Source organism: Phyllobates terribilis, unplaced genomic scaffold (genome assembly GCF_046119375.1).
Source record: "Phyllobates terribilis strain yellow unplaced genomic scaffold, ASM4611937v1 Scaffold_14__1_contigs__length_39327217, whole genome shotgun sequence".
Classification (NCBI taxonomy): Eukaryota; Metazoa; Chordata; class Amphibia; order Anura; family Dendrobatidae; genus Phyllobates; species Phyllobates terribilis.
The window spans coordinates 3027245-3050952 of NW_027362774.1; the positions used below are offsets into that span (position 1 = coordinate 3027245).

Below are 23708 nucleotides of genomic sequence, written 5' to 3' on the forward strand. Positions count from 1 at the left end.
GGAGGGGAGAGGTGACATCCTGCATGGGGCATTATAAGGAGGGGAGAGGTGACATCCTGCATGGGGCATTATAAGGAGGGGAGAGGTGACATCCTGCATGGGGCATTATAAGGAGGGGAGAGGTGACATCCTGCATGGGGCATTATAAGGGGGGGTGACATCCTGTATGGGGCATTATAAGGAGGGGAGAGGTGACATCCTGCATGGGGCATTATAAGGGAGGGGGGTGACATCCTGCATGGGGCATTATAAGGGAGGGGGGTGACATCCTGCATGGGGCATTATAAGGGGGAGTGACATAATGCATGGAGCATTATAAGGGGGGGGTGACATCCTGCATGGGGCATTATAAGGGGTGTGACATCCTGCATGGAGCATTATATGGGGGGAACAGCCTGCATGGGGCATTATAAAGAGGGAACAGCCTGCATGGGGCATTATGTGGGGGGAACAGCCTGCAATGAGCATTATGTGGGGGCACAGGCTGCATGGAGCGTTATATGGGGACCAGTATCCTGTATGGAACGTTATATGGGGGCCAGTATCCTGTATGGAGCTTTATATGGGGGCCAGTATCCTGTATGGAGAGTTATATGGGGGCCAGTATCTTGTATGGAGCGTTATATGGGGGCCAGTATCCTGTATGGAGCGCTATATGGGGGCCAGTATCCTGTATGGAGCGTTATATGGGGGCCAGTATACTGTGTGGAGCGATTCGCCGGTTTCTGAGCTATTGTAGAATTTACAATAGATATCACTCATGTAATGTAAGAAGTGAAATCTTTGTCCTTGTACTATATATATATATTTCTCTGCGGTATCTGTGCATCATGAATCATGATATGTGTTAAAGGGGCCCACTGAGACTCTTTCACCCAGGGCCCACAAAAACCAGGGACCGGCCCTGCTTACACTGCTCAGCACTGCTATATAATGTCCTCCATGCTGCTGCTGAACATGTGTTACATGAAGACAGGAATCCCTCATGTCTGGGTGTGCTGTGTATGGTTTACATTATAGCAGCTTGTCTCCACCCACCAGCTCAGAGACAACTGAAAATTAGAAAAAGACTCTGCAGAAAGGAAAGCTTGTAAAAAATTCAGGATATAAGTTATATAATGGCCATAAATGATCTTCTACAAGCCTATATTTATCTGCATATATATATATATATATATATATATATATATATATATATATATATATGTTAAAAATAATGTTACAAAGAAGAGATGTTTGCATCATTTATTTTGTTCACAGACTGGATACAATTGTAGCGAACCCTTTATTGTAAAAAGGTTTGAACAAGTTATCAGCATCTGGATGTAACTAATAGGTTGCAAGCAGGTAGAGATCTTGGAAACGGCGCTGAATACAAAGTTAAAGCATATGATAAAGTTATCAAAGCTGGAAAACCCTCGTAACCAGTTCCCGTCACATAAATATTGGTGACCTCAGTTTCACCACTACTTACCCTTTCTTTGGGCGCTTTCACTTTGATGATTTTTGCAGCCAGACGGAGCCCAGATGCAACCTCCACACATTTGTGAACTTGACCAAAGCGCCCCCTAGTGACCAATATATGAAAATGTCAAAAGTAAATTCACGGTATAAGAAAGTTTATGTCAATATTCACATCCCTCCCTTGCATTTTAGTTTTTAACTTTTTCTAACCACCAGATGGCGCTGTTGCTGTGACAGCAAAATAATTAAAAAAAAAAAAACACTTAAAGGTAAAGTCCACCTTATTAATTTGGAAACTTCAGGATTGTTGCAGTGCATAAAGCTGAAATAAAGAGCAGTTGTCAGTTTGAAGAACCCTTTGCATTATACATTTGGTCCATTGATATGGATGGGTGCTGCGTAACGCTTCATTTTCTGCATAATGCCAATGCATTGCTGTCCCAATGATCAGCACTTTAAATAGTAGCAAAAACTTAAAGGGATTGTCCATAATTAGAAAAACAAGACTGCTTACTTAAAAAAAAACAGTGCCACACCGGTCTGCAGTATGTGTGAGGTCCTACAGCTCAGCTTCATTGAAGTGAATGGGCTTTAGCTGCAATGTCACACACGACCTGTAGACAGGCATTGGTTTTGGAAAAAAGCAGCCATGTTTTTCTAACCCTGGGCAATCCCTTTAAATAAAAAAAGAGCAACAGGCTATTACATAGATATAGTCTAAACAAAGCAATAGGGGCAGTGCTCATTTTGGGCAGACTTGCTCTTTAAAGAAATCCTGTCATTTGTCGTTAATATGTATTTTTTCTTTTGCCCGGTGTAAATGTCGCTGTCCTCCTGAATACAGAGGATTTAGTGAGATCTTATATGTGTTTGACTTTACTACATTTTATATATATGTTTCTCTTAGTAACAGGTAAAACACTGACTTAAAGGTGACCTATCACTTGCCATAAATATGTATTTTTTTTTACCCGGTGTAAATGCCGCTGTTCTCCTGAATCCGGCGATGTTTTTCTTTTCTTCCTGCGCCTCTCCGTTCCTGAGATATGGCCTCCTCTTCCCTGTATATAATTCTAGCCTACTTAGCTAAGTGGGCGTGGTCCTGTCAAACACGCCCACAGAGAAGAGTGGATGACCACGCCCACTTAATAAGCAGACTAAATTTATATACAGGCAAGAGGAGGCCATATCTCAGGAACGGAGAGGCGCAGGAAGAAAAAAAAAACAGCGCCGGATTCAGGAGAAAAGCGGCTATTACACCAAATACAAAAATGACATATTTATTTTATATCACAGTTCCCCTTTGAGTCAGTGTCAGAAAGAAAGAAAGTCAAACGCATGAATAAGATCCAATCGAATCGTCTGTATCCACTGTGGGGGGGAGTGGCAAGATGTAGGATGGAACAATTTAACCCCTCCTCTGCCACAGAAACAACGGAACGGAAAAAGTTGCACAATCGGTGTGTGTGCTGTTCCTATGTTTAAGGCGAGACCTCAGAGATGTTTTGGGAGTTTGTCAAAGTGCTGTTGTTATCGCTGATTATAAATAGCCCCGGTACATGGTAAACACCATTGAAAGACCAGAAGCATAAATCTCGTCTTTCTCATGCTTTACAATGGATTAGCCCCTGGGCCAGCTGTCCACTAACCGTGTAATGCAATGTTACAGTGCTTTCTGTATGCCACGGTCACATGCCGAAGGGTGTAAATATATCCACTGCCGAAAAACAACTTTACAAGAACATTATGGCCCATACACAAAGGCGGTGATGTATCAGAGCCGGTATCCATTTCCAGCATAATGGTCCCCCCCACCCCCCCCACCCCCCGAGTACACAGATAGCGCATGATTAAATCTTTCACATATTTCCCCCCTTTCCTTGCCTGTCTTTATCCTGACGGGGTTAAAGAAGCCTGTTCAGCATAGAGAGGCAGTCTACTGTATAGCTTATAAATGCTGCATGATTTTTTTTTTTAACCAGTCTTTTTGTAATCCACATAGCCTGAATTAGAGGGAACTTAAACAAGTCTGTGCACAACAGAGAGACAGTCTGTTGTATAGCAGATAAAAGGAAGCTAAATCATTTCATGTCCAGTCATTTCTTAATTCACGACGCCTGCGTTACAAGTCTGTGTACCATAAATAGGCAGTTTATTGTGTAGCGGATACAAAGAAGCCGATCGATTTCTTAAATAGTCTTTTCTTAATTTTTTAAGAGGGAACTAAACAAGTCTGTGTACCATAGAAAGGCAGTTCATTGTTTAGCAGATATATAGAAGCCGATTAATTTTTTGAACAGTCTTTTCTTTTTTTTTTTCTTAATTTTTTTTAAGATGGAATTAAACAAATCTGTGTACCATAGAAAGGCAGTCTATTCTATAGCAATAAAATAAAAGGCTAATAAATTCATCACTAGACTTTTCTTAATTTCTTAACTTATGATGCCTGAATTAGAGGTAAGTTAGACAGGTCTGTGCACCATGGAGAGGCAGTCTGTTGTATAACAGATGAAAAGAAGCTAAATGATTTCTTAACCAATCATTTCTTAATTCATGTTGCCTACATTAGTGGGAACTAAATAAGACTATGCACAAAAAAAGAGGCAGTCTATTGTATAGCAGAAAAATAAAAGCCACATGAATTCACCAGAATTTTAATTTTTTTAACTTATAATGACTAAATTAGAGGTACAGTGGGTGCGGAAAGTATTCAGACCCCTTTAAATTTTTCACTCTGTTTCATTGCAGCCATTTGGTAAATTCTAAAAAGTTCATTTTTTCTCATTAAAGTACACTCTGCACCCCATCTTGACTGGAAAACCCCCAGAAAAGTAGAAATTTTTGCAAATTTATTAAAAAAGAAAAACTGAAATATCACATGGTCATAAGTATTCCGACCCTTTGCTCAGACACTCATATTTAAGTCACATGCTGTCCATTTCCTTGTGATCCTCCTTGAGGTGGTTCTACTCCTTCATTGGAGTCCAGCTGTGTTTAATTAAACTGATAGGACTTGATTTGGAAAGGCACACACCTGTCTATATAAGACCTCACAGCTCACAGTGCATGTCAGATCAAATAAGAATCATGAGCTCAAAGGAACTGCCCAAGAAGCTCCGAGACAGAATTGTGGCAAGGCACAGATCTGGCCAAGGTTACAAAAGAATTTCTGCATTACTCAATGTTCCTAAGAGCACAGTGGCCTCCATAATCCTTAAATGGAAGAAGTTTGGGACCACCAGAAGTCTTCCTAGACCGGGCCGTCCAGCCAAACAGAGCAATCGTGGGAGAAGAGCCTTGGTGGAGAGAGGTAAAGAAGAACCCCAAGATCACTGTGGCTGAGCTAAAGAGATGCAGTAAGGAGATGGGAGAAAGGTCCACAAAGTCAACTATCACTGCAGCCCTCCATTAGTCGCGGCTTTATGGCAGAGTGGCCCGACGGAAGCCTCTCCTCGGTGCAAGACATATGAAAGCCCGCATAGAGTTTGCTCAAAAACACATGAAGGACTCCCAATGAGAAATAAGATTCTCTGGTCTGATGAGGCCAAGATAGAACTTTTTGGTGATAATTCTAAGCGGTATGTGTGGAGAAAACCAAGCACTGCTCATCACCTGCCCAATACAATCCCAACAGTAAAACATGGTGGTGGCAGCATCATGCTATGTGGGTGTTTTTCAGCTGCAGGGACAGGACGACTGGTTGCAATTGAAGGAAACATGAATGCGGCCAAGTACAGAGATATCCTGGATGAAAACCTCCTGCAGAGTGCTCTGCACCTCAGACTTGACCGAAGGTTCACCTTCCAAAAAGACAATGACCCTAAGCACACAGCTAAAATAACAAAGGAGTGGCTTCAGAACAACTCTGTGACCATTCTTGACTGGCCCGGCCAGAGTCCTGACCTAAACCCAATTGAGCATCTCTGGAGAGACCTGAAAATGGCTGTCCACCAACGTTCACCATCCAACCTGACGGAACTGGAGAGGATCTGCAAGGAAGAATGGCAGAGGATCCCCAAATCCAGGGGTGAAAAACTTGTTGCATCATTCCCAAGAAGACTCATGGCTGTACTAGCTCAAAAGGGGGCTTCTACTCAATACTGAGCAAAGGGTCTGAATACTTATGACCATGGGATATTTCAGTTTTTCTTTTTTAATAAATTTGCAAAAATTTCTACATTTCTGTTTTTTTTCAGTCAAGATGGGGTGCAGAGTGGACTATAATGAGAAAAAAAATGAACTTTTTAGAATTTACCAAAATGGCTGCAATGAAACAAAGAGTGAAAAATTTAAAGGGGTCTGAATACTTTCCGTACCCACTGTAAGTAGACAGGTCTGTGTACCATGGAGAGGCAGTCTGTTTTATAGCAAATGAAAAGAAGCTAATTGATTTATTTTCCAGTCATTTCTTAATTCATGATGGCTACATTAGAGGGAACTGAACTAGTCTGTGTACTATGGAGAGGCAGTCTATTGTATAGCAGAAAAATAAAATAATTATCAGGCTTTTCTTAATTTCTTTACTTACGATGCCTGAATTCGAGGGAACTAGACAGGTCTGTGTAGAATGGAGATGCAGTCTATTGTATAGCAGAGAGAAGCTGAGCAGTTTATTGATATTGAAACATTTCTGTGCACCATGGAAAGGCAGTGCACTGTACAGCGGTTAGATGTCATGTCTTCTGTTGATACATGTAGAACTTGTGCGGAATGTGTGATCGTTAGTTTTCAGTAAATATTGTCACTTAGGGAATTGCTTTCCTAGAATATCTGCGCTCATGACGGAGAGTAATTAGGCGCCGCTGTTTCGGCGGGACACTAAACGGTTAATCGTTCCGCTGTCTCACGCTGGGATCCGGGTGACATTTACACATCGGCCAACACAGACAAGATGTAGGGGTCTCTAAACAGACGGTCAAAGTCATTTCTGTTTTCTAACTCAATTTCACGGCCAATGTGTAAATGTCACGGTGAATTAACGCTTTCTGCCATATGTCCTACACCCCCAATATGTCTTAAGAAAAGCAGAGCGTTGTAAACTTTGTTTCTATTTTTGCATTGTTTTGGTTTTATTTGTTTATTGTTATGAGAATGCCGCCTGCAGTGTAAAGCATGGAGGTTTTTTTTATTTTTTTTTTATTTCTGGTAGCCACGACTCACCCTCCCAGGACCTCATGTTGGCACACGGTGTAGCAGGATGACAGGATGGCTTGCTTGATGCTGACAATTCGGTGGTTGAACGGTGCGGCAGGGGGCGGACAGTCATCTGTTAAGGGAACGACACACAAGTCTGAGGACAGCGATGGTCTGCACATGTGTGAGTGTATGATTCACGTGATTTGGACTGGACGGTGCTGTTATGGGCAGCAGGTCTCTGCCGCCACACTCCTCTCCTGAAATACTCTGTGCTGCTATGAGGCCTGTACCTCTCATTTGTTTTATGTTTCCCTGCTCGTATAATGACTCAAGTGCAAACCTGTCCTCGCTAATATTATCACATCACAGGTCACACTGGCCCTGCAAGATCAGAACATTAGTCTCCTGAAATACTCTGTGCTGCACAGGGGACTCTGCTTCATCCACTGTCAGTCTGGGACCTCCGCCTTGTCCCTATTGTCCTCACATTATCACAGCACCCAGCACTGTCCTCTTTAAAATAATCACTCATTTGACCAGCACACTCCTCCTGAAATAGTCTGGGCTGCTCTGGTGCTTCCTCCTGAAACCCTCTGTGCTGCTCTGGTGCTTCCTCCTGAAATCCTCTGTGCTGCTCTGGTGCTTCCTCCCTAAATCTTCTGTGCTGCTCTGGTGCGTCCTCCTGAAATCCTCTGAGCTGCTCTGGTGCTTCCTCCTAACATCCTCTGTGTGGCTCTGGTGCTTCCTCCTGAAATCCTCTGTGCTGCTCTGGTGCTTCCTCCTAACATCCTCTGTGTGGCTCTGGCGCTTCCTCCTGAAATACTCTGTGCTGCTCTTGTGCTTCCTCCTGAAATCCTCTGTGCTGCTCTGGTGCTTCCTCCTGAAATCCTCTGTGCTGCTCTGGTGCTTCCTCCTGAAATCCTCTGTGCTGCTCTGGTGCTTCCTCCTGAAATCCTCTGTGCTGCTCTGGTGCTTCCTCCTGAAATCCTCTGTGCTGCTCTGGTGCTTCTTCCTTAAATCCTCTGTGCTGCTCTGGTGCTTCTTCCTTAAATCCTCTGTGCTGCTCTGGTGCTTCCTCCTGAAATCCTCTGTGCTGCTCTGGTGCTTCCTCCTGAAATCCTCTGTGCTGCTCTGGTGCTTCTTCCTGAAATCCTCTGTGCTGCTCTGGTGCTTCTTCCTTAAATCCTCTGTGCTGCTCTGGTGCTTCCTCCTTCGACTTAATCTCCCCCTTTTCAGATCACCACACTGTCCTTATCACATACTTCCCTGATCCTGCATCATCACATGATTGGACAGGTCACTGCCCCCTACAAGATCAATGTGCTCCTCTCCTGAAATACTCTGTGCTGCTGTCATGATCTTATTCAGTACAGATGTAGAAGAATAACAGTTTCTCCCTATTTAATGAGTTGTAATAGGTCAGCCACAATACCCAGCTTTTCTAACATCCAGATCACTGTTGGTGGAGGGTATAATATTTTTTGGGGGGTGGCAACATTATCAATGAACCCGAGTGACTACGTAGTATCAACCCACCGATTATATGTAGAGAAGAGGCTTCTGGCACTATGGTGGCATCACCCGGGGTCCGATCTTTCGTCTGGGGGGCATCGTCGTCCTTCTTGCCCTGGTCTTCTTTTTTGGGGTTCACCCCAGTTTTCCCACCTTGGGCGGCTTCACTCCTTCCATGTTCTCTTCCTTTGTCCTCACTGGTTCCCTTCTTGGCCGGACGGTCGCGCCTCTGATCCTCTACTGTCTCGTCCTTAATGGTGACCTCTGCACCCTGAGGTGCCGGTGCTTGCCCCCTCGTGTGCGGGGTCTGTGCATTTGTCTTGGTTTCTGCACCCGGGACTTGTTCTTCTTCCTTCACTTGTATTTGAGATGATTCCCTGAAAATGACAGATCATTAAAGGGGTCTTCCAAGAATAAATATTACAGTCCCCATAAACCGGTCCCTAATCTGGGACCACCCTGCTGCCCACCAATCTGTCAATTGGAGAATGTATGGAGGGGTAGTCACACTTTTCCATAGCTCCATTAATTTCTATGGGGAGGGGGTAGTGGCTCTCTTTATGGAGATCAACTGTGTTTGGAGCGTTGACAATGCTCCATGGGATACAAATATGCAAATTAGCTCTCTTCCAGAGTGAAAGAAAACTATCTAGTGCCACCTAGTGGAGAAGCTAAGCCCATGTTATCCCTAAGACCTTGATGACTTCTTCACTTTTCTGGGAGGTCTCTGCCCGACCGTAAGCTGCTGCCTAACCGCAGCCGCGATCCTCCATGATGGGTTTTCTTTACCTTGGGAGCTGAATTTCGATACATGGTGGGGATATTACAGAGACAGATTCCCTGTTGAGGGCGCTCTGATCCCCCCCAGGTTCTTCTGGCATCTCCGTAGGTTCCTCCAACCTGTGGTCCGTTGGGCTGTGATGGACACCTGGGTTGACATGGACCCTTTTCTCTTGAGGCTTTTCACCTGCTACTTTCTGAGCCCATGGTTTGGGGGTAGGAGATATTTCCAGACATTGGATTATATCTAGAGGGGTTTGCCCAGCTGTGGTTGGGGGGCTGCTGCTCTTCGGGGTCTTTACAGGGAGCTTTTTGTCTTCCGAAGAATTGCTTTTATGGAAACCTATATTGTAGACATAAAGGTATCATGAATTAATTCCAACCATTATCATCATATGATACATTGTATCCATCCAAGCATCCATGTTTGCGTCATACCTGGGCCCCAGGGGCCCTAACTCCAGCCTCAATCACATCCATAGAGGTTACCTGTTGTGGAGCGCTGCATCTCAGCCTGGGAGTCTCTGCTGGGGAGCACATGCTTTGGTTTTGTCTCTTTTTCTTCTGATTTTTCTTTAGCCTTAAAAAAAAAAAAGAGAAATACATTTTTCCATTACTTAATAGGAAGAATTTTGTACATTTTATGTTTTTTGTTTTTTTTATACAAAGTTGCAAATTCACAAAGCTAAACATTTACCTTCTTCCCACTGTCACCACTAGAGGGAGCTAAGTGTATACGGATTAGTCATTGAACTGGATAGTAAAACTGTCTGCAGTAAAGTTGTAAAGATTTTTAATTGTTTCCATTCTTCACTATTTGTAAATACTTCACTTGCTACAAGTGAACTGAAACATTGTTTTTTCCGTGTCTCCTGTCAGTGACTCATTACAATGTTTCACTGCTCATGTATCTGTGATGAAGCGGGTGTCAAGCTCTGGATCTCAACAGCTTCATTCACTGAAGAAAGCAGAGATATTATACAAGATATAATAATTACTGCATATCTGTCATTTCCAGAATAAGCTGATGGGTATGTACATGAGGAATAACTATTTTTTGCCCATTAAATGACCTGTATCCTGCATTTTTCATCACTTTTACCCTCGTTAGCTAATGTTCAGTTGTCTCTGAGCGAGTGGGTGGAGACGAGCTGCACTGATGCACACAGACATTAGGGATTCCTGCTCTCCTGTCTCTATGTAGCACAAGTTCAGAAGAAGCAGCAGCAGCATGTAGGACATTTTTCCACAGTACTGAGCAGTGTAGCTGTGAATCCAGCTCTAGGGTGAGATAGAACACTTACTAGAAAGCAATATCAGCACCAACTCTCTACTTCTCTGTCCCACCTTACCGTCCGCTCATAGACTTCAATAGGCAGCTGTAATCTGATCTCTCAGTAAGATGGCAGATGGATTGTAGCAGTTTTTCAGAGTGAATGATGAGTTCAGGAGGCAGAAGTGGCTCATAAATGGAGAAAGAAACTGTACTCAGAACCTGTGCCTCCTCAGCTGGTGCAAAACTACAACTCCCAGCATGCACTGACACCACAGCAATAGTTCCCAACTTGTGGCTCTACAGCTGCTGCAAAACTACGACTCTCAACATAGCCCCAACCTGTGCCTCCTCAGCTGGTGCAATACTACAACTCCCAGCATGCACTGACACCTTACAGCAATAGTCCCCCACCTTTGATATCCCAGCTGGTGTGAAACTACAACTCGCAGGCTAATCACCAAACTGTGCCTCTTTAGCTGCTGCAAAACTACAGCTCCATCATAGTGCCCAACCTGTGTCTCCAACAGCTGGTGCAGAACTACAACTCCGGCTATTGGATATTTGATGACCCTCCAGAAGTTCAAAAGAATCCCACCTTTCTTTTTATTAATATTCGAGATGTTAGGGTTAAGGGTCCTAAAAGTTCCCCAGAATTTGCCCCTTATCGTCTTATATAGATTCTGGATTTTAGATATGTTGGCTTTGCCTTCTGAGATATTTGCTGACCATCCAGGAGTTCAGAAGAATCCCAGCCTTCCCGTATAAATATTCAAGACGTAAAGGATACCCAGAATTTGTCCTGTGCCATCTTATATATAGTTAAGAATTTAGGTTTTGTGGATTTGCCTCCATAGATATTTGCTGTCCCTCTAAGAGAGCAAAAAATTCTGCTCTTGCAGGTTTAGTGGCCCAAAATGGTCACCAGAACTGGAGCCTTTCTATCTTATACATTCAAGGCATTAGGTATGGTGATCTTGCCTTCGTAGATATATGGTGGCTCTTGTAGAGATGAGAAGAATTGTCCCCTTCCCTTCAAAAATATTCAAGGCTTTAGGTTAGTTGCCCTCTATAAGGTCACAAGATTTGGATCCTTGACTTCAATGGACTTGGGCCCTTGAATCTACCAATTTTGGACCCTTGACTCTATAGATTTAGACCCTTGACTACACCAGATTTGAACCCGTGAATCACTAGTTTTGGACTTTTGATTTAACTAGATTTGGACCCTTGAGTCCACCACATTTGGACCCTTGAGTCCACCAGATTTGAACCTTTGAGTTTACCAGATTTGGACCTTTGAGTTCACCAGTTTTAGACCCTTGACTTGCTAGATTTGGGTCCTTGATTTCACCAGATTTGGACCCTTGACTTCACCAGATTTGCACCCTTGAGTCCAACAGGTTTGGACCCTTGACTCCATCAGATTTGGACCCTTCACTCACTAGATTTGGACCCTTGTCTAACTAGATTTGAACCCATGAATCACTAGATTTGGACTTTTGCTTTCACTAGATTTGAACCCTTCACTCACTAGATTTAGGTCCTTAATTTCACCAGATTTGGACCCTTGACTCACCCAAATTTGGAACATTGAGTCCACTAGATTTGGACAATTAACTCACCAGATTTGGACCCTTGAATCTCTAGATTTGGACCTTTGACTCGCTAGATTTGGACTCTTGACTTCATGATTAAATAGAAAATAACCACCCACCTCTTTATGTGTCTCCTTCCTCCAGGGCACTGTACCTTTCAGAATGAAGTCCACAATCTTAGAGTTTCTCAACGTGTCTCCTACGAATTCCACCACCTTGTCCATAGTGGAAACCACTTTCTGAAGCCCATCGATCTTCTCTTGTTGGATGACAGAATCCATATGTAACACTTTCAGTAAATGGATTAACTCATTGAAGCCTCCTTGCTCCTTGACCTGCTCATGACCATCCTTGGTGTCACACTGTCCTTCCACCTTCCTTAGACAAGGTCCTTGAGAAGCTGATAATCTGTCCATTCCTCTCTCCAGAACGTCCATGCCGTGATAAACCATCTCCAGTTTTCCCATAACGTCCTCCTGAAAGTTTAAGAGTTTATCCATCTTCTCATTGAGTAGGTTGAGTTTCCGGTCCATGGTGTTGACCCCTCCGGGAGACTTCACCGGGGATTTTCCAGTCCCGGTAGAATGGTCGAATTTGCTTTCATACATTTTGGCCAAACAAGATGCAATTGAATCCTGCTTGCTCATTTTCTCTTCCGGCAGTGGGCAAACTCTCTTAATCTGTATGTGTCCTGGTAATCCTTCTCCTAATTTTCCGTCTACGAGGAGGATTTAGGTTTATACGGCGGTAACCTTAGCCGGCCGAATGGGCGTTAAATTCCTTGTGTGCAAACAGATTTAACCGGTGCTATCTGCCTTCTCATTGTGAGGCCTCGAAACAACTGTCTAAACTTGGCCACTGAACTTTTTTTCGGGGGTCCGTTGACGTCACAGGGACATTTTAAATTCTTTCTTGAGAGGGTGGTGATGGATGAGCACGTTAAGAATCGGCAGGGTTCCTGCCTGACAATAGAAGAGGGAGGACATCGGACCACCAGAATCCAACTTATATAAAACTTTTCTACTACAGGGACCTGTGTACTTGTTGCGGGAACCAGAAAACATCATGAAAAGTATTCTGTAGTATTATAACCGGCCATTATGAAAGGTCTACGGCACAACCGAGCAGTGACGAAGCTGAAAAATTCGGCTGTGGCTTGTGCCTATAAATAGACAACAATGACAAGTATACACAGCTCACATAGATCTGGGAGTCTGACGAGGGGCCCGCTGCGCTCCCCTACAAATAAAAGAGAGCAATTCATTTGTTCCTGTTTTTATTACCTCAAGTCAATAATTTTTTGAGGCATTAAAAAACATTTAATTTTTGGAAAATTTTTAGAAAACTTTTTGTTTACCTGAAAAAGTTTTGAAAAGTTTGGCTATGTGCACATAGAGTTTTCCGAGGAGTTTTTGGAGCAGAAACCGAGCAGGAAACTTAGAGAAAACTCTCCAAATCTCCAAATTCCTTTAAAAAATCGTCAGAGTTGCTGTCTGACAATAGAAGAGGGACCTCGGACCATCAGAAACTTTTCTAATATAGGGACCAGTGTACTTGGTATGGGGGCCAGAAAAACATCACAAATATTTTTCTTTAAGTTATAACTGGCCATTATAAAATTTCTATAAAACTCTCCAAATCCTCCTCCAAATCTCAAAACTTCTCAAAAGCTTGGAGACTTCACTCAGCTTTTCCTCCGAAAACTCATCAAAAGACTCTTGATTTTTGGAGTGTTTGGCTGAGTTTTGGAGCAGAAACTGAGCAGAAGTTTTTGAAAAGTTTTGAGTTTTATAAGGACAATCTTGGAGATTTTCTGCTCAGTTTCTGCTCCAAAAACTCAGCAAAAAAGACTCAATGTGAACACACCCTTGGAAGAGTTTTTTTCTTGTATTAAGCAAAGTGTTTTTTAAGGAGTTTCTGGAGAAGGAACTGAGAGGAAAATCTCCAAATTCTTTTCCAAATCTCAAAACTCCACTCAATAGTTTCTGCTCCAAAAGCTCAGCAAAAAGAGTCAGTGTGCACAAAGCCTTAGTTGTTGCAGCCTTTTAATTTGACAGTGCTTAATTTGGGGGGAAAGCAGCAGGGTCCACGTCAAAGAAATGACATGCGCTTTTGTCTTTGTGCAGATGGAGCTTTGTGCTCCAAAAAAATCACTTATAGAACAATCGATTTACTCTTCATGCTCATTTTAAAGAACATCTTTAATAATTTTCCCATAGAATCAAACAGGAAGAGTTTTCCAAGTGGTTTTGAGGAGGAAAAAACATTTCCAAAATTTTTTTTTTAAAAAAAAAAATCTACATAGAATTTTTCCAGGAGTTTTTGGAGCAGAAACTGATCCGAAACACTATGAATCCCTCAAAGATGTTGAGATTTCGCTCATTTTTCTGCTCTGAAAACTCATCAAAAAGACTCTGTGCGCACATGGCCTTAGCATTTCACCAAGTCTACATACTTAAAAAAAAAATCACAAAAATAGAAGAAGATTAAGCTTTGAATTTTCATGAGATAAGCAGTGCCAGATGTGTCTTGGTCACTGCTTATCTCCGTCCAAAGATAAAAAGTGATCAGCTATCTTATTCTTATGTCTATGATCCGCTTTAAAGGGGGTGGTATAGATCCAAAACAGAGACTTAAATGCAGCTCTGCTGAAATATGAAGTTCTGAGCTGCAATACCGCGCACAACCTGTGCACAGGGGTGGCGCTGTTTATGAAGGGAAGCAGCCAACTTTTTCTCATTTTGCAACTTGGTAAAAGTAACCATGCACACAATGCACTTGTCTTTCAGCAACATTGCATCCAATTGTAACATTGTGTCATTTCTTAGCATAGGACGGTGCCGCAGTTTAGCTTTATAGGACGGTAGAAGCTGCAGGGAATGTGACAGTACCTGACCCCTGAATCAGCATTGTGACACCCCTAGGTGTGGAAAGCCTTATCTCCTGCCAAGGAAACATACTGCCAACCCCTCCGCCCGGAGGGCCCTCCCAATCAGGGGTCTCTGTTTTCCAGAACTCAGTGTATAGCGGATGTCCAGTTAGTTTTTATACTTTGCTAAAAAAAAGGACCTTTAGCAAATATTTATATTACGCATGTAAAAAATAAATAAAGAAAAAATCCCTCTGTTATTCCTCTGTAAAAAATAAATAAAGAAAAAATCCCTCTGTTATTCCTCCTGGAAATGTATGAATAAATTGACAATTGTGAGTTCATTACACAAGGGGGCGCTATCCATAAGTGCTAACACCCCTTTGAAACAAGTCAATGCAATCATACATTTCCAGGAGGAATAACAAAGGGATGTAACAACACAGATGTACATTTTTTTTTTATTATTATTTTTTTTTTATGATGAATGTAAGTATCAATAAAGCAGACAAGAACTTTATCCATAGTTTGCTCCTAGGGCCCCCTTATCGTGAATTAGTAGGTGGGATTACCTCACTGCACGGCCTTAAAAGTTACCAATCAGGAAGCAGGATACATGAGGTGTGCCATGTGACTGGGAAAATGGACAAAGGGGTGGGTCATATGTGAATATCTGCTTTCCAGTTTCCTGATTGACAGGCGGATTAGAGAGAGTTCATATAGGAGGTTCCTCTTCCCAAGGACAGGTTCCCTTTAAATGTCCCAGACGTCGTTATTCACAAGGACATCAATTCTCCATTTGCAAGAAATTCATCAAACAAACTATAAACTGACTTTGATCAAAAGATTTATTGTCTCTTTTTCTTTGAAGTCGCTGAGATGTGACAGGGATAATGAGCCGACGGTTCATCTCCTAGTAATTCCGGGAAGTTTCTATAGAATTCTGTTATTTCATGTACTTTCCTGAGCACGACATGTAAGTGCACTTATTACATCACCTTCCCATTCACCTGCTCTACAGTGCATATATAGTAATAGAGATGGTAATAATACTGCTCTACAGTGCATATATAGTAATAGAGATGGTAATAATACTGCTATACACTGAATATATAGTAATAGAGATGTAATAATACTGCTATACAGTGCATATATAGTAATATAGCTGTAATAATACTGCTCTACAGTGCATATATAGTAATAGAGATGGTAATAATACTGCTCTACAGTGCATATATAGTAATAGAGATGGTAATAATACTGCTATACACTGAATATATAGTAATAGAGATGTAATAATACTGCTATACAGTGCATATATAGTAATATAGCTGTAATAATACTGCTATACAGTGCATATATAGTAATATAGCTGTAATAATACTGCTATACAGTGCATATATAGTAATAGAGATGGTAATAATACTGCTATACAGTGCATATATAGTAATAGAGATGTAATAATACTGCTATACACTGCATATATAGTAATATAGCTGTAATAATACTGCTATACAGTGCATATATAGTAATAGAGATTGTAATAATACTGCTCTACAGTGCATATATAGTAATAGAGATGGTAATAATACTGCTCTACAGTGCATATATAGTAATAGAGATGGTAATAATACTGCTATACAGTGCATATATAGTAATAGAGATGGTAATAATACTGCTATACAGTGCATATATAGTAATAGAGATGGTAATAATACTGCTCTACAGTGCATATATAGTAATAGAGATGGTAATAATACTGCTCTACAGTGCATATATAGTAATAGAGACGGTAATAATACTGCTATACAGTGCATATATAGTAATAGAGATGGTAGTAATACTGCTCTACAGTGCATATATAGTAATAGAGATGGTAATAATACTGCTCTACAGTGCATATATAGTAATAGAGATGGTAATAATACTGCTATACAGTGCATATATAGTAATAGAGATGGTAATAATACTGCTATACAGTGCATATATAGTAATAGAGATGGTAATAATACTGCTATACAGTGCATATATAGTAATAGAGACGGTAATAATACTGCTATACAGTGCATATATAGTAATAGAGACGGTAAAAATACTGCTATACAGTGCATATATAGTAATAGAGATGGTAATAATACTGCTCTACAGTGCATATATAGTAATAGAGATGGTAATAATACTGCTATACAGTGAATATATAGTAATAGAGATGGTAATAATACTGCTATACAGTGCATATATAGTAATAGAGATGGTAATATTACTGCTATACAGTGCATATATAGTAATAGAGATGGTAATAATACTGCTATACAGTGCATATATAGCAATAGAGATGGTAATAATACTGCTATACAGTGCATATATAGTAATAGAGATGGTAATAATACTGCTATACACTGCATATATAGTAATATAGCTGGTAATAATACTGCTATACAGTGCATATATAGTAATAGAGATGGTAATAATACTGCTATACAGTGCATATATAGCTGGTAATAATACTGCTATACAGTGCATATATAGTAATAGAGATGGTAATAATGCTGCTATACAGTGCATATATAGTAATATAGCTGGTAATAATACTGCTATACAGTGCATATATAGTAATAGAGATGGTAATAATACTGCTATACACTGAATATATAGTAATAGAGATGTAATAATACTGCTATACACTGCATATATAGTAATATAGCTGGTAATAATACTGCTATACAGTGCATATATAGTAATAGAGATGGTAATAATACTGCTATACAGTGCATATATAGTAATAGAGATGGTAATAATACTGCTATACACTGCATATATAGTAATATAGCTGTAATAATACTGCTATACAGTGCATATATAGTAATAGAGATGGTAATAATACTGCTATACAGTGCATATATAGTAATAGAGATGTAATAATACTGCTATACAGTGCATATATAGTAATAGAGATGGTAATAATACTGCTATACACTGCATATATAGAAATATAGCTGTAATAATACTGCTATACAGTGCATATATAGTAATAGAGATTGTAATAATACTGCTATACAGTGCATATATAGTAATAGAGATGGTAATAATACTGCTCTACAGTGCATATATAGTAATAGAGATGGTAATAATACTGCTATACAGTGCATATATAGTAATAGAGATGGTAATAATACTGCTATACAGTGCATATATAGTAATAGAGATGGTAATAATACTGCTCTACAGTGCATATATAGTAATAGAGATGGTAATAATACTGCTCTACAGTGCATATATAGTAATAGAGATGGTAATAATACTGCTATACAGTGCATATATAGTAATAGAGATGGTAATAATACTGCTCTACAGTGCATATATAGTAATAGAGATGGTAATAATACTGCTCTACAGTGCATATATAGTAATAGAGATGGTAATAATACTGCTCTACAGTGCATATATAGTAATAGAGATGGTAATAATACTGCTATACAGTGCATATATAGTAATAGAGATGGTAATAATACTGCTATACAGTGCATATATAGTAATAGAGATGGTAATAATACTGCTATACAGTGCATATATAGTAATAGAGACGGTAATAATACTGCTGTACAGTGCATATATAGTAATAGAGACGGTAAAAATACTGCTATACAGTGCATATATAGTAATAGAGATGGTAATAATACTGCTCTACAGTGCATATATAGTAATAGAGATGGTAATAATACTGCTATACAGTGAATATATAGTAATAGAGATGGTAATAATACTGCTATACAGTGCATATATAGTAATAGAGATGGTAATATTACTGCTATACAGTGCATATATAGTAATAGAGATGGTAATAATACTGCTATACAGTGCATAAATAGCAATAGAGATGGTAATAATACTGCTATACAGTGCATATATAGTAATAGAGATGGTAATAATACTGCTATACACTGCATATATAGTAATATAGCTGGTAATAATACTGCTATACAGTGCATATATAGTAATAGAGATGGTAATAATACTGCTCTACAGTGCATATATAGTAATAGAGATGGTAATAATACTGCTATACAGTGCATATATAGTAATAGAGATGGTAATAATACTGCTATACAGTGCATATATAGTAATAGAGATGGTAATAATACTGCTATACAGTGCATATATAGTAATAGAGACGGTAATAATACTGCTATACAGTGCATATATAGTAATAGAGACGGTAAAAATACTGCTATACAGTGCATATATAGTAATAGAGATGGTAATAATACTGCTCTACAGTGCATATATAGTAATAGAGATGGTAATAATACTGCTATACAGTGAATATATAGTAATAGAGATGGTAATAATACTGCTATACAGTGCATATATAGTAATAGAGATGGTAATATTACTGCTATACAGTGCATATATAGTAATAGAGATGGTAATAATACTGCTATACAGTGCATAAATAGCAATAGAGATGGTAATAATACTGCTATACAGTGCATATATAGTAATAGAGATGGTAATAATACTGCTATACACTGCATATATAGTAATATAGCTGGTAATAATACTGCTATACAGTGCATATATAGTAATAGAGATGGTAATAATACTGCTATACAGTGCATATATAGCTGGTAATAATACTGCTATACAGTGCATATATAGTAATAGAGATGGTAATAATGCTGCTATACAGTGCATATATAGTAATATAGCTGGTAATAATACTGCTATACAGTGCATATATAGTAATAGAGATGGTAATAATACTGCTCTACAGTGCATATATAGTAATAGAGATGGTAATAATACTGCTATACTGTGCATATATAGTAATAGAGATGTAATAATACTGCTATACGGTGCATATATAGTAATAGAGATGGTAATAATACTGCTATACAGTGCCTATATAGTAATAGAGATGGTAATAATACTGCTCTACAGTGCATATATAGTAATAGAGATGGTAATAATACTGCTCTACAGTGCATATATAGTAATAGAGTTGGTAATAATACTGCTCTACAGTGCATATATAGTAATAGAGATGGTAATAATACTGCTCTACAGTGCATATATAGTAATAGAGTTGGTAATAATACTGCTATACAGTGCATATATAGTAATAGAGTTGGTAATAATACTGCTATACAGTGCATATATAGTAATAGAGATGGTAATAATACTGCTATACAGTGCATATATAGTAATAGAGATGGTAATAATACTGCTCTACAGTGCATATATAGTAATAGAGATGGTAATAATACTGCTATACAGTGCATATATATTAATAGAGATGGTAATAATACTGCTCTACAGTGCATATACAGTAATAGAATGGTAATAATACTGCTATACAGTGCATATATAGTAATAGAGATGGTAACAATACTGCTCTACAGGGCATATATATAGTATTATAGCTGGTTATAATACTGCTATACAGTGCATATATAGTAATAGAGATGGTAATAATACTGCTATACAGTGAATATATAGTAATAGAGATGGTAATAATACTGCTATACAGTGCATATATAGTATTATAGCTGGTTATAATACTGTTATACAGTGCATATATAGTAATGGAGATGGTAATAATACTGCTCTACAGGGCATATATAGTATTATAGCTGGTTATAATACTGCTATACAGTGCATATATAGTAATAGAGATTGTAATAATACTGCTATACAGTGCATATATAGTAATAGAAATGGTAATAATACTGCTCTACAGTGCATATATAGTAATAGAGATGGTAATAATACTGCTCTACAGTGCATATATAGTAATAGAGATGGTAATACTGCTATACAGTGCATATATAGTAATAGAGATGGCAATAATACTGCTATACAGTGCATATATAGTAATAGAGATGGTAATAATACTGCTCTACAGTGCATATATAGTAATAGAGATGGTAATAATACTGCTGTACAGTGCACATATAGTAATAGAGATGGTAATAATACTGCTCTACAGTGCATATATAGTAATAGAGATGGTAATAATACTGCTCTACAGTGCATATATAGTAATAGAGATGGTAATAATACTGCTATACAGTGCATATATAGTAATAGAGATGGCAATAATACTGCTATACAGTGCATATATAGTAATAGAGATGGCAATAATACTGCTATACAGTGCATATATAGTAATAAAGATGGCAGTAATACTGCTATACAGTGCATATATAGTAATAGAGATGGTAATAATACTGCTATACAGTGCATATATAGTAATAGAGATGGTAATAATACTGCTATACAGTGCATATATAGTAATAGAGATGGTAATAATACTGCTATACACTGCATATATAGTAATAGAGATGGTAATAATACTGCTATACAGTGCATATATAGTAATAGAGATGGTAATAATACTGCTCTACAGTGCATATAAAGTAATAGAGATGTAATAATACTGCTATACAGTGCATAAATAGTAATATAGATGGTAATAATACTGCTATACAGTGCATATATAGTAATATAGCTGGTAATAATACTGCTATACAGTGTATATATAGTAATAGAGATGGTAATAATACTGCTACACACTGCATATATAGTAATAGAGATGGTAATAATACTGCTATACAGTGTATATATAGTAATATAGATGGTAATAATACTGCTGTACAGTGCATATATAGTAATAGAGATGGTAATAATACTGCTATACAGTGTATATATAGTAATATAGATGGTAATAATACTGCTGTACAGTGCATATATAGTAATATAGCTGGTAATAATACTGCTATACAGTGCATATATAGTAATATAGCTGGTAATAATACTGCTATACAGTGCATATATAGTAATATAGCTGGTAATAATACTGCTACACACTGCATATATAGTAATATAGCTGGTAATAATTCTGCTATACACTGCATATATAGTAATATAGCTGGTAATAATACTGCTATACACTGCATATATAACAATATAGCTGGTAATAATACTGCTATACAGTGCATATATGGTAATATAGCTGGTAATAATACTGCTATACAGTGCATATATAGTAATATAGCTGGTAATAATACTGCTATACAGTGCATATATAGTAATATAGCTGGTAATAATACTGCTACACACTGCATATATAATAATATAGCTGGTAATAATACTGCTATACAGTGCATATATAGTAATAGAGATGGTGATAATACTGCTATACAGTGCATATATAGTAATATAGCTGGTAATAATACTGCTATACAGTGCATATATAGTAATATAGCTGGTAATAATACTGCTACACACTGCATATATAACAATATAGCTGGTAATAATACTGCTTTACAGTGCATATATAGTAATAGAGATGGTAATAATACTGCTATACAGTGCATAAAGATTAATATAGCTGGTAATATTACGGCTATACAGTGCATAAATAGTAGTATAGCTGGTAATAATACTGCTATACAGTGCATATATAGTAATATAGATGGTAATAATACTGCTATAGAGTGCATAAAGAGTAATATAGCTGGTAATAATACTGCTATACAGTGCATATATAGTAATATAGCTGGTAATAATACTGCTATACAGTGCATATATAGTAATATAGCTGGTAATAATACTGCTATACAGTGCATAAAAAGTAATATAGCTGGTAATAATACTGCTATTCAGTGCATATATAGTAATATAGCTGGTAATAATACTGCTATACAGTGCATATATAGTAATATAGCTGGTAATAATACTGCTATACAGTGCATAAAGAGTAATATAGCTGGTAATAATACTGCTATACAGTGCATATATAGTAATATAGCTGGTAATACTGCTACACAGTGCATATATAGTAATATAGCTGGTAATAATACTGCTATACAGTGCATATATAGTAATATAGCTGGTAATAATACTGCTATACACTGCATATATATTAATATAGCTGGTAATAATACTGCTATACAGTGCATATATAGTAATATAGCTGGTAATAATACTGCTATACAGTGCATATATAGTAATATAGCTGGTAACAATATTGCTATACTGTGCATATGACGCGCCCCCTGGGCCGTGTGTGGGGGAATACCCGGAGCCGGGTCTCTGTGTAATGCTGGGGGTTTGTAGTCTTCGTGGCGGCGACCCGGTCCCGTGGCTCAGGGTGGTCAAACCAGTGGCGGATCTGTTTATTTGTTTTTTTAATGTTTAAATGTCTGACTACGCCACCCGTGGATTGCGGTCACTGAGAACCGCCGCTGCAGGGCAGACCGCTGAGGCTGATGTTGTGTGCGCAGCAGAGGGTAGTATAACTCCCCACAGGAGGAGTATAGCCTCAGGGCAGTGAGTGCAGATGGTGGGGGTGATGGTGCGCGGGAACAACAGTAATGACTCAGAGTCCAGTGATGCAGTCCAGGGTCTTTACTCACAGTTTTACACTCCAAGCCACTTCTGCAGGTAATGGCTGCCCACGTCGTACTGTCCTCACCAGGTGAGGGGCTCGGCCAACTCCCAGGTACCTTTGGAATGCTTTTCAGGACCCCCTTCGTGTGTCCTTTCTCTGGCCTGTTGTACCCCACAATTGATCACGTTTTTGTCCAGCTACCTCGGACCTTGGCGGGCAAACGTATGTTCCGTTTCCCTGGGTCCTATATGGTGCCTTCCTAATGGGTGTAGTGAGGGGCCGTGCACGTGCAATGCCACGGCCTCCGGTTACTAGCTGAGGGTAGTTGCTCTCCTCCACTAGATGAGGGATCCGGTTCCCTTTCTCGGCCTGACCCCCCTACTCTGGTAGCGGTGGGCGTACGGTGGCGACTTGCCGGTCCGCACCCCTGGGGTCCTTTCACTCCACTCCTGAAGCCTCCTCCGTTCCTCTCCTTTCTGTTTTCTCTCTCCAGGCTCAGGCCTTGAGGCTGGGCCTGCCTGCGGAGCAGAGCTCGTACAGAGCCCCTGCTCCCAGCCGCCTTCTCTCCCTGCTCTCTCTCCTCTCTCTGACTCCAAGATGGTGCCCACCTTATATACTCTTCCTTCCCAGTGCACCCTGAATCTACTCTCCCCACCCACACATTACCGGGTTCCCCCTTTC

At 39.4% G+C, this 23708-nt stretch overlaps 1 protein-coding gene across 2 annotated transcripts in view; it reads right to left on the bottom strand.

The window, feature by feature from the left end:
* The window catches only part of MYLK3 (myosin light chain kinase 3), a 42680-nt gene that overhangs the window by 6902 nt on the left and 12070 nt on the right, over positions 1 to 23708 (bottom strand). Inside the window, exons 1-6 of one of the 2 annotated variants that reach the window (XM_073659640.1) lie at positions 11883 to 12604; positions 9382 to 9472; positions 8902 to 9235; positions 8137 to 8489; positions 6625 to 6730; positions 1475 to 1568 (exon numbers count right to left, since the gene is read on the bottom strand). In XM_073659640.1, coding sequence (XP_073515741.1) covers positions 1475 to 1568; positions 6625 to 6730; positions 8137 to 8489; positions 8902 to 9235; positions 9382 to 9472; positions 11883 to 12410 — 1506 coding nt within the window. In that variant the 5' untranslated portion in view covers positions 12411 to 12604. Of the gene's footprint in view, positions 1 to 1474; positions 1569 to 6624; positions 6731 to 8136; positions 8490 to 8901; positions 9236 to 9381; positions 9473 to 11882; positions 12605 to 23708 lie in introns of those variants that run through there. The other variant, XM_073659641.1, reaches the window with a different exon arrangement.